This window comes from Gavialis gangeticus, unplaced genomic scaffold (genome assembly GCF_001723915.1).
Source record: "Gavialis gangeticus isolate Ggan-Ray unplaced genomic scaffold, GavGan_comp1, whole genome shotgun sequence".
NCBI lineage: Eukaryota > Metazoa > Chordata > Crocodylia > Gavialidae > Gavialis > Gavialis gangeticus.
The window spans coordinates 19,576,092-19,594,222 of record NW_017729024.1 but is presented as its reverse complement, the minus strand read 5'-3'; the positions used below and the strand labels follow the sequence as shown (position 1 = coordinate 19,594,222).

At 39.0% G+C, this 18,131-nt stretch overlaps 1 protein-coding gene across 1 annotated transcript in view; it reads left to right on the top strand.

Annotated features, from left to right (window-relative positions):
• VCAN (versican) overlaps window positions 1-18,131 on the top strand; it is a 180,254-nt gene that overhangs the window by 109,551 nt on the left and 52,572 nt on the right. The window contains 3 exon segments of the mRNA XM_019516926.1: window positions 3,009-8,459; window positions 9,917-10,030; window positions 11,610-11,723. Coding sequence (XP_019372471.1) covers window positions 3,009-8,459; window positions 9,917-10,030; window positions 11,610-11,723 — 5,679 coding nt within the window.

Below are 18,131 nucleotides of genomic sequence, written 5' to 3'. Positions count from 1 at the left end.
CATCACTGATAAATGTATTTTAACTGGGGCTGAATCCTGAAGTCGTTGATTAGTTTCCATTCCTTCCTCTTACAAATTCCTATTGCCTCCTCATTTTCAGCTTCTACTCTTTAAAGACTCATAAAATTCTTCAGGATTTAGACTATGGTCATTTAACTGTAGTCAATAGACACAGACCAGATTTTTTAAAACATTAAATGCAGGTTTAAATGTGGTAGTGATTATCTTTCCTTGATTCAAATGCAGACAAAGATTGTTCTAGCACAGGGGTACTTAACTCCCAGTCCATGGGCAAGATTCAGCCCACAGAGCCATGGCTTCGGGCCCATGGGGCTCCTCACAGGTCTGGAAATTTGGCAGTGGGGGAGCAGTGGCAATTAACACAGCTGTCGCTCCACTGCCAAATTTTCAAGTCTCATGCAGCTGAATTGGTCCTGGGCTGGGCCTACATGGCTGGATCAGACTCTGGCTGGGCCAGCAATGTGCACCGGACTGGATCTGTCCCACAGACCAATCTGGCACCACTCATCCAGACCATGGAGCGAAAAGATTGGTCACCACTGTTCTAGCACAACTTGCACATACACATGAAGAATATAGAATAAACACATTTTTTAAAATATTACCTAGGATCTTTACTTGATTTAATATGTTTCTGTGTATAATGGTCCAAGTGATTGCTGCATCATTGAGAGTAAATTTATATTCCCATATAGGGGTTAAATAATGTTTCTGTATAGGAAGTTTATTTAAAAAGGGTGCATTTACATGTGGAAATGTTCCGGGTAGGCAGGCATCTACATGTGTGGGGAAGTGGGAGCAGATTTGCTGCTCATGGCAGCAGTCTGCTCCCTCCCTGACTGGCCCTGCGCTGACCCTCTGAAGCAACCAGCAGGCTCCCCCTAGGTGCTAGCCCAGGGGCTGGCAGGTAGCATGGGGCCTGCTCCCTGCCCACAGGATTGCTCCCTGCTCACAGGAGCTGCCTGCTGCTGGGGTGGGCTCCAATGGTGAAGCTCAGGTGGGGACAATGTCCCTCTGCTCCGGCATCAGGGAGCTTCCAGCCCCTGCTCAGAGATTGCAATCTCAGAGCAGGGGATGGGGATTTCTTTCTCCCAGCCCTGGATCCATGACTGGGGAGCAGGGCCTGGGAGATGACAGACTCCCCGACCCCACTCCCTGATTGCAGAGCTGGGAGATCAGAATGTCTTAGCCCCCCACTCCCCAATCCTATAGGAGGGGATGGGAGCTCCCTTTTGCAACGGGCAGGGGGACATTGTGCCCACCTGGACTCTGGTGGCAGAGCCCACCCTGGCAGCAGGCAGATCCCGGGGGCAGGGAGCAATCTCTAGCAGCCTGCTGCCTGGCTGACCAGGAGCACATTTGCTCCCCGTTGACTGTCTATACATGCTGTACTGTGCAGTAATTGCTCCTGCGTAAATTTGCTACTTGTATTTTTGACGAATGTTTATTTATATATCATACTTTGTCATTTTCTGTGTATACGCCAGGGGTCATATTCCATTCCACTCTAAGTGTTATTCATTCTACCCTGCTTCAGTTCTTGTAAAAGTCTTAAAGCGAAAGATGGGTGGGTCCTTCCTGTCCTTGCTGTTTTTTTGTGGCTCAGTCTTAAGGGCCAGATGATGGTGTTACAAAATAAAATGCATTAATGGATTTTTACGACTAAAGGGTGGAAAGAGAATCTCACACAAGTGCATAAGTGTGCTTAGACATCTAATAGGTAGAATAGAGTCTAGCCCCAGGAACAAATTTTCTTAAATATGGTTTTGAAGAGTTTGTATACTAATGGTAGACAGTGGAAGTCAGCTACACTTAGCCAGATCATCCACACATTGGCATAACATTATTGCCCGCATCAGTTTATACCGGTTAAGGATCTGGTCCATCTTAGCCAAAATTGATATTGAAGTAGAATTACAAGTAAGATAAATCTGTGGATTTGAAGTTCTGTATATCAGTATGAAATTTCAGGCTATGAATAGGGCCAAGAGCTGTATAAGGGTAATACCTTATGTCTGTTACTTTTCTGAGCCTGGCATGTATTGTATAGACCAAAAGGTTTAGAATAATGTTTACACACAGGGGAGAGTTTAAAAATGTCTGATAAATTTAGAAGCACAAATGCTACAGGAATTCAACTGAAGTTCTGCAACTAGATACCTAACATATTTTCGAAAATATTTCTTGATAAGATCTGTTCAGTTTCCTAAAAGAAATATTTATTTTTTTCATTATATTAAATAGTATAGTATAGTATTTAATATAGTATATTAAATCATTATATAATTCAAAATATATAACAGCTAGAAAAATGAATAAGCATATATCAAGTATCATTGGATTAAAATATTTGTAATATAATTTTTGCTTAGAAAATATATTCATGTATCTTGATCATTTACAATATTTTTTGTAACAACCAGAATCCACCTTGGATGTGGTATGTTATTTATTAGCATGGTACTCAAAAGTAAAAAGGAGTGTTTTGAAATTACTTTAATTTGAAGTAGGTTGCATTCTGAAGAAATGGAGCTGAAACATGTCCTGCCCTCCATTTCTTCCTTCCTTCCTTCTGAGAAAACAGACAGAGGTCTAAGTAGTAATTTAAAAGTTTTAGGAGTCTTTTCTGCAGTTTAACACTTTTGATAGCTCTTTCTCTCTAGACTCACTTGATAGTCTCCCTGTTTCCTTCACAACTATAAAACAGTATAGAATTAAGGATAAATCAGCCCAAAGATATTTCTGTGACTATCGAAATCTATGATAATCATTGGTATTACAGAATTGATAGCCTTTGTGTACAAAAATAAAGTAAGTGTGCAGTTTTAAAATCGTCTGTATTTAATTTATTGTGCAATACATACAGTATATGTATTTTGAAAATCATAATTTTGGTGTCTATGAGATTGTTTGTATTGCATATGTCTGTTATTATGTACTATCTTACTTGTCACTTAGGGATTATGAAAAGCTCTTTTTTTTTACAGATCCAGTGCATGAATTTTTGGATCTATTTCGTATACTTCCACCTGCAATAGATGAACCCCCCATAGATGCAGAGTCATCAGAGACTGAACCTTGTACCACAGAGTCTGAACAAGAGTCACCTGAGATCGTAATACTGCCTGATATTATACCACCATTTATAGACTATGAAGAAGAGAATGACTGTGAAAATACAACTGATGTCACAACTCCTCCAGCTTTGCAGTTCATCAATGGGAAGCAACAGGTGACCAGTGCACCTAAAAGTACAAAAGCTGAAGAAGCCAGAAGTGACCAAATTGAAAGTGTTGCACACTCCAGAAATGTAACATTTTCACAAATCAATGAAAATAACACTTTTATAATATCTGAAAATGAGGCTTCTGATACAATACAACCAAGCACATCTAGAGAAATAACAGGGGTACTTGAAATTACACAAAAGCCTACAGCAGATGTTGCAATGTTAGAACCTGTGTTCAGTGGTGAATCAGAAACTGCAACTGTGGATAAATCTGTAGAGATAACTTCTATATTTGGACGAACTTCACCAGAAACTGTGGGGACGTTAACAGAGCGTGAAACTGAATTTCAGTCAAGCTCAACGAATGACACTGAAATCTTACCTCTGATTCCTGTAGAATCTTCTGGAGATGGTACCACTGATTCTGAATTATCCAATGGTATCTTTTCGGGAACTGTGCAAATGACAATAAAGGAAGATTCTGAAAAAAGTTCTGCTATAACTTCTTCTGTTCCTAATGCAGTTTCTGATACTGTTTCCATAGGCATGGGGCAGGATTTTATGCCAGAAAAAGAAACCTCTATTCTAAAAAGTGATAAAACAACTAAGCCTGATACATTTTCTTCATTGGAAGGTCTCATGGAAACAACAAGTCATACAGAGAAGTCTGTAGCAAGTCCTACATCATTCATAATACCAGAAGGGTCTGGAGATGTAGAACAGGATATTGATAAAACTTCTGCTATGGTAACAGACACTGCAGTAACTGAAAATGTTTCTGTGCAAGATATTTCATTAGGCTCAGGAAAACTCCTGCCAACAAAAATGACCACCATTGTTTCAGGACCCACCATTCCTTTGCCTCAGGGAACTGGCATTGTCTCTTCTTTTTTTGAAGTTGCTGAAGTAACTGCCTCTGCCAAATCTGATAGTGGGTCCGTTACTGAAAAAGGGGTTATCAGCTCTACAGGAACTGAACTAAACAGTAAAGAAAATGGAAAAGAAGCACAGAGCACTGTTTATTCAACTAAGATATATCCATCTACTATTGAGACTGGAAAGCTGGTATTCAGTGAACTGGGAAGTTCTAGTGATGAAGTCAGAGTTGTAAAACAGGTATCTACCACTCTCAGCAAAACGGTGTCAGTGACAGCTGCCACCTATCCTGAAAGCAAAGGGGTTCCTGCTGATCCTCTCTACACAGAGAAAGGGCTTTTCATAGATGAAGGATCTGGAGAAGAACCAGCAGACATAATGAAAACCACCACTGACATAATTTCAGGGAGTCCCACAAACAAAGTGGTAAGTACTGACTCCCCATTTATTGATCCAGGTTCTGGAGATAGAGATTTTATTACTGAATCTACTACCAAGACTTCAGCTCCATTGAGGCCTCTGACTTCAAGCCTTGAAATACAAACTAAAAAGGAGGAAAGAGAAGTTTATCACACAAATGCTTCACCTGTGGAATATACAACAACTCTTGAACCAACAATGTCAGTTTTAAGTACTGAGTCAGATGGCTTAACTAAGGAAGCTGAAACAGGGAGTCTGATATCCCAAAGCATTTTTAGTACAAAACAGCCAGAACAAAAACGTGAAATAGAAACAACCTTTGTGATTACATCTGTTCCTTTACAAGAAAAATCTAGTCCCGGAATTAGAAAAGAAATTACAACACTTCCTATTGCAACAGAAGGTGAAACTAAATACACAGCGCAGTCTGGTGTCACATCATCTACCGAGTCTGTAGTTGAAACTACTCGTCCTGATGTCATGTTGACACATGCTGTCAGTAGTATAACTGTAGCAACTGAATCTATAGGAAGTAAAAGTGGAAAAGACAGTTCTCCGACAAGCTCTGTAAACCTCTTTATGGAAGCAGGATCTGGAGAAGAATCCAGAGATGACAGTAGTATGATAGATCAAGTAACACAAGGTCCCAAAGAAAAACTACTTAGAACTAATTTCCCATTTATTGATCAGGGTTCTGGAGAAATGGACACTACTGCTGTGTCTTTTACAGAAACAATAGTTTCACCACATTTAGCAGCTAGACAACCAGAAACACAAACAAAGCAGGATGAGAAAGAGACTACCAGCCCACCATCTGTTGATTATTCCTTTACTGTTGAATCTGAGATCCTAAGTAGAAGAACTGAAAGTGAATTCGCCACACTTAGAACTGAAATTGACAAAGAGATGGAAGAACAAACAATGTCTCATGATTTCATAGAGAAAGCCTTTGTTACAAAACTTCCTTTGGAAGAACATATACATTTGGAACAGGATGTGCCTGCAGAAACTTCACAAAAACCTGAGGATTCTTCTTCAGTAACAACAGAGGAATATTTCAATAAGGGTACAGATCTTAGCCTTGAGATTTCCATTGTTACCACTGTTAGCCCATATTCAGAAGAAAATAATTTGGAGATAAGTTCTGGCACTGAATCTGTTGAAAAAATGCCCTCTTCCTTTGATGATTTTACTTTAGTAACTGAGTCCATACAACTTAAAAGCAAAGGTATAAGTCCTCCAGCTTCTCTTACAAGAAAAGAAAAGGAGCAGGTACAAAACATTTTCCCTACAGAAGATATTCAGAGATCACTTCCAATTTCTAAAGGTGGTGGGCTAATAATTAAAGAGACCAGTAGTGATTCATTGTTTTCAGGACAAGGGTCAGGAGATGATCTCAGTCCTATGTCTGTAGCGCCACTGAATTTTGTGACTGCAAAAGAAACTGCCAGTACTTTAAGTTCTGAGACTGAAAGTGTGGGACCAAGTCCTTCAACTGAGAAAGCAGAAGTGCTTGGAAGAAGTACTGAACAAAGTCATTATTCTAGTGAAGGAGTCATTCTACTGGATTTTGTAACCAAGGTAGCTTCAGAAACAACAGATAAGATGATCACCAGGACCTCAGTCTTCACCGAAGAGAGTTCTACAGATTTCAGTACTAGAGAATCTACTGAGAAAAAACTCTCTTCTGTTGTCACTGAAGATTCTCAGGAACAGGAAGCTGTCCTTACGACGAAAGAAAGTGAAAAATACAGAACACCAGCTGCTATTGAAGTTGTAACTCAAGAGAAAACTTTACAGCTGATGACTAATGAAGGTACAACTTCTACTTCTGTATTTTTTAATGGAACTTCTAGTCTTGAAACAGAGGACACATTTGTAACATCAGCATCAAAAATTCCAGCCTCACTATTACATGAAAGCTTTGGAGAAGGATCTGGCTGGGTTGAAATTGAAGGATCAGTTCTTCCAGATGCACCTACTCATTTTGCAGGTCCCCAGACAGCGAATTATTCTGAAGTACTGACCACAGAGGCAACAATAAATGTATCACAAACTGTTTCAGCATTATTGCAAACTGATGCAGAAGCAAAGGAAGTCTTACTGAATCCAACCATAATTCAACCAAAGACAGTTACAGGGAGATATGAAAAAAATGTTCCAATACTTGATGACAAAAGAATACTTACAGGAAACATTTCTATTTATAATGGGGTTACATTAATTGAAGAACGACCGGGAATTACATTAGAGGAAACAGCAATCATAGATGCAGATCACTCTAAAACGATGCCTGAACATATACTAACTGTGGAGACAACTGCAGATGCAGAGATACAGTCAACATATGGCAGTAATGATAGTATGACAGTTGAAACTGAGAAGTACGATTCAACACCCAGTCTTCCTTCAAATGAAGAAAAATCAGATGGATCTGGTGATAGTCTTTCTTTGACTGCCTCTGGATTGTCAATAAATAGTGAATCAGTAACAGTTAAGCACACACCAAAATACAAGGATTTTGGTTCAGGGGATGTTATGCAGTTCACAACAGAAACTCCCAGCACTACTGAATTTTCTGAATTAGGTTCTTTTTTTCTAACAATACCATCATTGTCCAGCCCTACAGTGACCCACAGAGTGAATGAAGACACCAAAGAATCTCAGCTTGAGACTAAACATGTAACACCAAAAAGTTCAACAGAAGGCATCTCTGAATCAAGTACTTTTGCAGACAATCAAGTAATAGCAGATCAAAGTGAAATAGTTTTTACCTCTGGGTATTCAGGAATGGGTCAAGAGAATCTTGATGAAAAGAAGCCGGTGGTTCCCTCTTTTAGACCAGACTTACCTACTGAGACAGAACAGGAGTTAACAAGTGATGCATCTAATGTAAGTATTGCTTCTACACAGTTTATATCTCAACGTATAACAGATTCACCTTATGTGAGGGAAGAACAACGTACAGTTTACACAGAAACAAAAACCACATCAATAGACTCTGAAGAAACAGATTCACCAAACCTTTTTTCTGTAACTCAAACTCCAAAATCTCTAGTAACTGTCCAGTTAGTAAATGGAGTATCTGAATACCCAGAAGTAATCATTCCAAGTACTTTGTCATCAACTCATTCAAACAGGTCCGACTGGTCATCAGAACAAATCTTCAAAGAAGTTAGTGCTGATGTAACAGCTACTTATAAGCCACCCACTAAAGAACTTTTTATTGAAACTAAGTCTCCACTAGATTCTTCTTCAGAACCTGGATCTGAAAGCACAACTATTGAGAGTACTCCTGATTTTAGTGGACAGATAACAGACAGAACTGAAGAAACAGAAACTTCTGTAAGTGATTTGATTATTGAAGAAGAGACAACTATTTCTGGAGATACTCAATCTACAGCTGTTGTTCCTACAGCTTTTATACAGCCTGGAGAAACAGTATACACAGACATTCCAAAAGTTAGCACAGCAGAAGATGAAATCCCTACAGAGAGAGTAAAAGACCATAGCCCTGTAGGTGAAGGCAGTACTGAGGAAGGTTTGCCATGGCTATACCCCACATTAGCTTCAGTTTCACACGACAGTACCAAAGGTGGAGTATTGAAATCTGACCAGGAAACTATTACGATGTTAACTTCATTTTTGGACCCTCTGGAAATAAGTGGGAAAACAGAAATAGCTTTGGTAGTACAGAAGGAATCAACAACAATATCTTCTAACATTGCAACAAAGATTGCAGCCCCTGAAAGCATTTCTGATTCTAATAAGCAGACAACAGTAAGCACCGAGGAGCTAAATACTACTCAACTTGTAACTTCACCATTTTTCCTTCTGGATATTACTAATCAATCAGATATTTTGATTGGCACCAGAGGGGGTTCAGTTGAAGGCACAGCTGTCCAAATACCAGGTAAGATCCTTGACACATTTTACATAAATTTGTTTTTCGTACTTGAAAAAATTAATCTTATTCTTCATTTTCATGTAAAAATGTTAAAATGCTAATACCCTAAAATGCTAATAATTCTTAGCAAATGTACCCTTTATGAAATATGATAATCAAATCACATTTGAAAGACAATGGAGACCCAAAGCTTAAACCATTAGACATCACTGTAGTAGGCACAATGGTGAATACTACTGTATACAAACTTGAAGAGAACTAGAATCTTGATCAGAGCTCACTAATTATAAGATACTTTCTATTCACATCAACAGGTTTTGATTAGCACTCAGGTGGCCAGTCCACATGCCTTTATTGTTCTGTTCTTCAGAAATGTACCTATGTTATTGTGTTGACATGACAGTAGCACTCTTGCAGTTATTTTATAATTGTAGCTATGTTATTGTATATTCTGATTGATGAAGAGAACAGACATATTGTAGACTTTAACTGATGTCAGGGATTGGAGCAGATGATCAAGATCCGTGTGGTGGAGACAGGTCTTGACTTAGGAACCTCAGTCTCAGCAACTCAGGGACACAACTACTGAGCTGTCAACTAGGCTCTTCAAGCAAATACACATCTTCCATCTTGCAGCCCAGAGGAGTGGCATTAACTGTTTTCCTGAATGTCTGAGAGAAAAGATGCACCTGCTATTTAGAAATGTTTACTTCTTGTATGGGTATATATGCATTTGTATTTGTTCCTGTGTGCCTATATCATATATAAATACTTAAGTGCCAGAGCATAGTTCAAATGAAGATGAGTAGAATCCCTTTAAATTCTGCTATTAGAACAATGAACTCGCTTAAATGGTGGGTTCTCTATTTAAACATTTCAGTTCAGTCCCAGGTATAGAATGTACTTTTGTTTTCTTAGTTGTTCTTAAAAAGAAGACAATTAGGACATGTTTTGGGGGCAAGCATATGTACATAACAAACTTTACTTTCAAATAAATAAGATTTATTGGAAATTGAATAGTTAAATATGTCATTCAAAATGATAGCAATGTGCTAAAAAGATGCATGTTCTGTGTACCCAGCCATTCCACTTAAACTAACCCTGTTTAAAAGAATACATTTTCCATTCATTGTGCACATATGTTTAACTGTTTTCAGCTATAATTAATTGCCATGTCACGCCAGCTAAATCCTCAGCAGAACATAATGACTGCCAAAAAGTATAAGATGTCATTTTAAAAAGATGAAATTTCTCTGAAAATAAGTTATTATTCTCTATAGTGAATATAATGTTCTTGCTAAAGTTGAAAATTGAAAACAACTACTCTAGAGAACAGAAGAGTTTTTACAAAGTGTTATCTGTGTCACTAAAGTCAAGCTTACAATATCGAAGGAGAAATAAGGAAGTACCCTCCAGTTCTTTTTGAATATATATTAATGTCTTTTCTTTAACTTGTTTAACAGGCCAAGATCCATGTAAAAGTAATCCCTGCCATCACGGGGGCACTTGTTATCCACGTGGCTCTTTTTACATCTGCACATGTTTGCCAGGTTTCAGTGGTGAGCAGTGTGATTTAGGTAAGATGATACTAGCATGAAAACTTGTCTGGTACTGGATTGTACGCTGATTGAGCAGAATAACAATGTTTCATATGTGAGCTTTGAAAATGGAATAATATATTATTGCAATGGCAAAGGCTGAAGCTTTTGAAATATTGTATAGTTAGACAAGGCTTAGGCAGATTCTTAAAGTGAATTCTGATGAACCTGTCTATCTATCTAGCTGTTACTTGCTCATAGATGGCCAATCTTAGATGTTGTGTATTGCTGGACACCTCCTCCTTTAGGGTTAGCAGATATATGTGGTAAAAAAGATGTTTTTGTCTGGCATGACATTACATGGACAGACCCCAGATGTCAGAAACTATGGTTTCCTCATTTTTTTCAAGTTAGAAAAAGAATAGTCTTGCTGATTTCTTTACACCAACTTCTTAACAAATCAGAATTATCCACTCCCCGGTAAGTTATCGGGTCCAAATATATTTTAAAACTTGAGGAAGTAAGTTTGGTATTACATCAAGGTCTAGTCCACAGATGTTATCTCAACCATAGGACAACAGTTCCACCTAAGAAGCTCCAAAACAAAATGCAATAAATAAAAACTAGTAAAAGTTGGAATTGAAGTAAAAAGAATCTGGTATCTCACACAATCATGCATTCGAAGGAATTTTCCTCATTTTTATAATTAATCAACTGTTATTCACACAGATGCATGATTTTATATTTTGATAACACAGTAACTCTCAGCAATTTAATTTAATTTAATTTGGAGCAAGATGTTTGATATATGAAATCTAACTTCAGTTTTAAATGTTGGTTCAGTCAAATTAAGTCTTTTAAAATGTTAATTTCCATTTTGGTTTTCATATACACTCCATATGCTCCCTCCCTCCACATACATACACATATGCATTCTTCATAGTAGTTCATCAAGCACTGCTACCATTTAGATAGAAATTGGAAATATTAGGGGAATTTTAATATCTAGAATTAATATTTTGGTCAGGAGAGGGGAACTATAGGATTGCAAATCTAGCAAAGGGTTCTTCTGTGGCTCTATGAACATAATATCTGTGAAAACATTTCATTGAAACCACTGAGAATGCCTTTAAGATGCAGTCCCTGTATCAACCAGAGATCATGGCATGAAAGAAATAGAAGTATTATACAATGAGGCTAATGCCTGTAATATTATAGTCAGAAATTGGCACTGTTAGAAGATTGTTATACTATGGTCACACAGTAAAAAAAAAAAGCTTTATAGGAGAAGGAATGAGCTACAAGCTGTGAAATTGGTTTTCTTTCTCAGTTATGGAAGGAATGACAGCTAAAAAACAAAGTTATAGATTGTGGAGTCACATAGCAAGATTCAATATGTAAAATTGTTTTTCAACAGCTCTATCTCTTTTGTGAGCTTTCTGGGTATGCATGTGTTTGGGCATGTAGATATAATTGTTAGGCAAAGAAAACTCTTATAGCATCTTTATCCCTTTCAGAGATATTATTTTTGTTACTAATTCTGGGTAAGGGTACAATTTGAAAGTATATACCTTTTAGATGTGTTTTAAATGTACTTTTTTTTCCATTTCTGATCTAGATATTGATGAATGCCAGTCTAATCCTTGCCGAAATGGAGCCACATGTGTTGATGGCATCAATACATTTATCTGTCTCTGTTTGCCAAGCTATGTAGGTGCTCTTTGTGAACGAGGTAAGATAATACAATAATATTTTTTAATCTGTGGGTACTCAGATCACTAGCGTAGTTATCAGACAGGCAGAACTCCCACTAGCTTTAGTAGGAAGTTTATGTGAACCAGGATATCAGGAATAGCTCATTTTTATGGGTGCATCTGCTTTTGTTATACTTCCCTCATGTTTCTCTTTCCTTTCTTCTCCTTCCCACTTGTTTTTGATCATTATTATGATCAACCAGAAGAAGCATTTATGGTTTCACTAATGCAGACACACTATGAACGTTTCTTGGTATCTGATTTTAGCCTAGCAAAGCATGCAATCTTAATATACTCCTGAATAATGTTGTAATATACCGGTGTCTTCCCAGTAGGTTTCTGCTACTATATCTAAAGTCTGTTCTACTTGTGATTTGCTGAGGGCCAGATTACATCACTGGGTTGATACAACTTTGCTCCATACTAAAAAGAGCAGAATGCTTACTGGTGTTCTCTTGTAAATAGGGGAGTACATAAGTTGCTGCACTTCTTTAAGAAATGCAACATATCAACACATCCTGGGGCTAGCCATAGGTTTGTCTATTCTCAGCCCCTTCTCAGTCTCTTTTTAGCCCCCTTTGCGGTAGTTAGGAGACTGTTCCTTGTATAAGGAACAGGACAGAAAGGCACCCAAGAGAGCAGCTTTGGGATGGATGGCATAAAAGGGGGATCAAGGAGAAGCATGACAAAATACAAGAGTGGATGTTTTGAAGGACTGTAAAGATAAGTTACTTAGAATATGCATTTTGACTGAGTATATGGTTAAGCAAGAAGACCCCACCCCACCGAATTTATCCTCATATCTAACTTGTATCATCCATAAAATTCTCCAGCCTGGAAATATTCTAAAATATTTTAGGAAAAGAAGATGCAAGATCACTAGTGCAGCAGAAACCCTCTAAGTTGGTACATATAGTCCCCACAGTTATCTAATTGAGGCAAGATACAGTTACTCCTGCTTGTTAGTACCTCTTCCACAAGAAGTTTTATTGAAATCAGTGAAATTGCTAGTGGAGTAAAATACTATTCAGTGGGTGCATCTACACATGAAATTAACACGACACAATAAACTCCAGAGCAGTTCAAGCCAGTCAGCTGTTCCCAGGTATAGCATCTAAATGTGCGTCTGGGGCAGCAGCAGTTTGAACTGGGGTGAATCAGGCCTGGTCTGGCAGCAGGCTTGTGGGGGTGGTGGCATCAGGCAGTGGAGGGGCTGTTTGGGGCATGAGAGTGCTAATGTGTGGAGCTGTGCAGCAAGCAACCCTTGCACTTGGCATACTCATGCCCCAGCTAGCCCCTGTCACTATCTACACATGTTTCATCACACTTAATTACTCTGCCTTAAGATAGTACTGTGAGGACAGTACTATCTTATGAGAGTTTATTAATTTAGTGCACCCTAATACTAGTGCACATGTAGACAGTGATGCTTTACCGGGGAGCTAATTAGGTAACTGCAGTAAAGCATGTATGTAGATGCACCCAATATGTATAGGGATAGTAAAACCTGGCCTATTTTTAAAATTAATTGAGAAATTTCCAAAAGAAAAAGAAATGACACTTAAGAATACTCTTTATTTTCCCCAGGCTCCCAAAATTCCTTTCTTCCTCTTTTTCTTCTACTGATTTTACCCATGGATCAGTGAAGAAGACTTTGAGATATAGTCACATAAATTTTGGCCATTTTCAGATTTGGCTCAGACTGAGCCTGATGGGCAGACAAGCAGTTTGAAAGTTTTTCCAAGTGAGCATAAAGGGACTTAACTGAGTTGAAACCACTGAAGAATTGCAAATCCCAACTCTTGCTACAACTCAACTTTTCAGTAGTTTGGATTACCCCTTTATTTGAAAGACCTTCTGATTTTGTTCTCTGAAGACCTGACAATGTTTTTACAACAGAAACAACTAATGTTCTTTTTTCAGTAGATGCATAGTTCAGATGGCTCTGAGCATCATGGTAGCTTTAAACTGCATTTTATGATCAACTTGAGAGTGCATTTTAGGTGGTTAATGGGAACATTTCCTAGTTTGTCAATCAGAAACAGACTTCTACTCACTCAGCTTTGGAATTTAAATTTCCTCCACTTAAAGTCTTGCAGTGGTTTGGGACCTGGGAAAAAGATTCAGTGCCAAATTTCCATTCTACCAGACAAAATAAAAGTGTACTGGCGATTCAGACACAGTTGTCTAGCAAGGAGGCTTTATTTCAAGGCCTCAGCCCTGACTTCACTAGATTTAAAACCCAGCCAGAACTAAAGAACATGTATCTCAATGTCACAGGAAGGGTATAGGTGACTGCTGAGATTGTGCTTGCATTTTATTTTATTTTATGTTATTTTATTTTATTTTATTTTATGTTTTAATACATACTATTAATTTTGAGATCTTTCAAACAGAAATTTAAGTGTCTATTCATCAGCAATGTTGAGGATTTCCAGTCTCATTGAAGGTAATGAAAATTGTAAGGGCATAACACCTCTGAATATTCAGTCCGTAAGGTACTGATAATGGGATCCAGATTCTTTGTTGTATTCTTATCTTTCAGGTAGTTCAAAGAACTAAAAAACCACATATATATGGGTAGCTAATACGATTCCCAGAGTTATTACCCTGTTTGGAGTTTGACTAGCAAGTCTATCATCTTGTCAAACAGATGTCAAGGTTAGGGAGAAGGTATAGTCAGAGACCGGTGAGAAATTGTCCTTCAGAATTCATTGCCAGCTGGTGGAAGTTGAAAGTCAGGATGATCTAACCTGTGCCAGGACCCAGGCTAGAACAAATTAATCTTGAAAACCAGTGAGCTGTCACTGTCTCCCTGAAAGCCCTCTGCTTTTTCTTACCAAGTGGAAGCATAATTTAGCAGAAGTCCAGGTACTTGTTCTTGAACAGACCAAGCTGAAGGATATGGACAGGCTTTCATTTGTATTGCTACAAAGTGTTTTGGTACTTAGTAGAAGTACAAAAATGTAGTGCTGTGTTTGTTGCTTGTTTGACGGTTTAATGCAAGATATATAGGAAATGATTTTGTAAGCCTCTGAGAAGGACCAGACCACAATTTTTTGGGGATCCCTGCAAGAAATAGTTTTGGGGCCCCCTGCCCCAAAGAAGCTGGTGACGGCGGGGGGGGCGGGGCAGGGCGGTGAGCAGCCGAGGAAACCAGCAACAGCCGCAGCAGTGGTGGCGAGTGGCTGGATGTGAAGCCGGCAGTGGCATTGGTGGGGGGGTGGGGGCGGGGATGGCAAGCAGCTGCACATAAGACACCAGGAACATTCCTAGTGGTTTCTAGGATGAATGAATCATTCACTTTAAATGTGTAAATTGATGTGTATGTGCCACATTTAATAGGGGTGGCCTAGGATAGCTTAGCCCAGATTAAAGTCAATGGGTTTATCATACTAGGAGTTACCCAGTCTATGGTAACATGAAGTTGGAAGGATTCAGGATTCACTATTCTTAAATGATCAAAATGTGAGCCAATGCATAATAGTTTAGCCCAAGTTGATTGTGTCTCATTACTAGACTATCCTTTCTCATGCTGAGAAACATTTTACCTCATGAATAGTGCCATGGTTGAGGAATAAGATTCCATATACAATAAGAACATCTGGACCTTAATTTCAAGAGTATGGTATTTAAGTACCTTGAGTAAAAGGAGGATAGATGAGCAACTTCTACACCCCTCCCACTGCCGGAAGTTTTCTTTTATTTTCTTTCTCTCTCTGCTATACTGACTAGGGTCCATCTGTTTTCAAGGAAGTTCATCTTCGCTCTAAACTTAAAGCAGGGTTTGGCTGTCATACTGCTAAATTTCTGCGGACAATCGCTCAAGCCTGTTTTCCAAGCACAGCAGTGTTCATGGAACTTAGTGCCAAAATGGCAATATGATTTGTCAATAGACATCCCTCTTTGGGACCATACAACAAGGTGCTTTTTTTTCGCTTTCCAGGTTCCCAAACAAATGTTTTTTCTCATAATCAGCAACATTGTTTTTAAGACCAAGATCCTTATCCAAATGTTTGTGATGACTGTTGTCTCATCTAACTTGCTTTGTTTTCAGAGTCTAGTAGCTTACAAAAAGAAAGAGCAGAGAAGGGTTTGCTGCAAGGATACTCTTGAGAAAAAGGCAGATTCTGACTGTCTCACAGCTGAGAGGGAATTCTTGAATAAGAGTTTTACTTCAAGATGTGTGGGCTAATAGGACTCTTACCTTCATTTGTTACCTGAATCCAGACATGCAGACAGAATTCACAGCTGAGCAAGACTGCACTTACGTTCTAGTACCTGTGTTTCAGACTGATTTCTTAAGCTCCTTTGTGGAATTTGTTTGAAGACAAGGGACCTATTGTCAGCAGCTTATTGCAGCTGTTGAAAAAGCTGAACCTGCCTATATACTGCACCTAGGGGGTACATTTCTAATGCAGGGCTTGGAGAGTTTTACATCTACAGTTGCTGTTATGGGGAACAGAAGCTGTGTGGGTAACTCCTGGCACACATCACTGAAAATTAACCTCTAAAGTGCAATAAATCTTGGAGCTAGCAAGACAACTTTAAAAACACCATAAATGTCGCAAGTAGTATTTCAGTCTTTCCAGCGTATTTTGAGTTCAGCTTACAAAAAGTTGTGATTACATCCCGCAATAAAATGTATGAATATAATGCCCTCATAACAGTTATTGTTCCAGATTAGTCCTCATACCAAAACCACTCACAATTGGACATTGATCAGATCAGAAAATGTACTGCCGTTCCTCAACTAGACCTTCTGGTGCAGTAAAGACATTTAAGAGCATAAACCTTTATGTACTGACTTCTCCGCCCTCCACACACACACTGATATGTGTATGTATCTCTTATAGCATGTTGTTTAGGAGATTAACATCCTGTTTCAATCATATGTAATATAGTATTAAATCCAGCTCTGATTTTTTTATTGTTTTTATATTTGGCTGTTTTGCATTTATGGCATCTTCTTTACTTAATGAACGAGCAATTAAAGAATACTGAAGTGCAAACAAAGAAAAGCCTAGCATACCAACTGTTGTCATTATGGAGAGGCAATCCCTCATCTGCAATAGTATTTTGGTTACTGTTGTAAATTGCACCATTGCAGATCTAGTATGGATATAATTTATACCAGTGCAGTATAGTTTGCAACCACAGGCCATGTCCAAACGAGCACAGACATGCAGTATGTGGTGTCTCAGCCCTATCTGTGGTGCCACATACTGCACATGCAGGCGTTCCCCATGCTGCTACCTTCCAGTGTGGGAGTTTTTTGATCCTAGGAGATCCAGGGGTCAAAAAAAGCCATGCTGAAAAAAAGCACGATGGCACACATGGTAGCAGGGGATGCTGCCCAAAACTTGAGCCTGGCCGGCCAGAGCCATGCTTCAGCTGCTGGCCAGGCTTCCTGCCACAGCTGCAGCCCCTGGAGGCACCCAGGACCCCAGGTAAGGCTGCTGGGGCCAGCACAGTTACTGGTGCCAGTCTCCCCTATCCCACCCGAGGTAACCTGCTGTATGCTACAGCACGTATGGCCCCAGGGGCACATAGCATTGGCACAAAGTGTGCCACTGCTGTGTGTCCCTGGGGAATGTCCGTGCTATGCATGCTCTGGCATGCAGCAGATTACCCTGGGTGGGTAGGGGGGCACTGGGGCCAGCATAGTTGCTGGCCCCAGCAGCCTTGCCACTGCTACTCATCCTTGGGGAAACAAAGGTCTGCAATCACCTGGACATGCCCACTAAGTTTACCTCCACCAGGGGTTCACATTAGTATAACCACACTGATGGATGCAGTCTCAGTTTTAATAAAAAACTTTAGTTTTATAGAAAACATTAACAGATGAAACTCTTAGAAGCTAGAAAATAAATTACTATTCATGTTTTCAATGTTAACACTTTTTTTAAAACTGAAGTGACAAAATTTGATACAGTTTCTAGCTTTAGTGATAGGTCAAGGCTTTATCTATTACTTACTGTTTTTGAATGCTGTACTGTCTTTTAACTCTTCTAGTCTCTTTGATCCCTCAGATACCATTTAGCTGTTTTTGTCTGAAAGTCTTGTCCATCTCCTGTTCAGGGTACAGCATCTAGATTAGGGGGGCTAAAACCCTGCTCTATGCCTGATCCCTTTCTCTGTTTATTTCCCCCAAATACTGTTTGTTATTATTTTACTTCCTGTGAGATGAGGTGATCCCTAAACAAGATGAGCGATAAAATTTGAAGCTCCTACCATGAAGGACACAGCACAGTTAGTCAATGCTATGTGGTTAAACAGATGTTCTAGGCATCCAGAGACAGACTAAACTTACAAACCGTCCAGAACATAGAGATTAAGACTCACGCACCCAATGCATATCATTGGAGTTAGGAAAAAATGCAGTA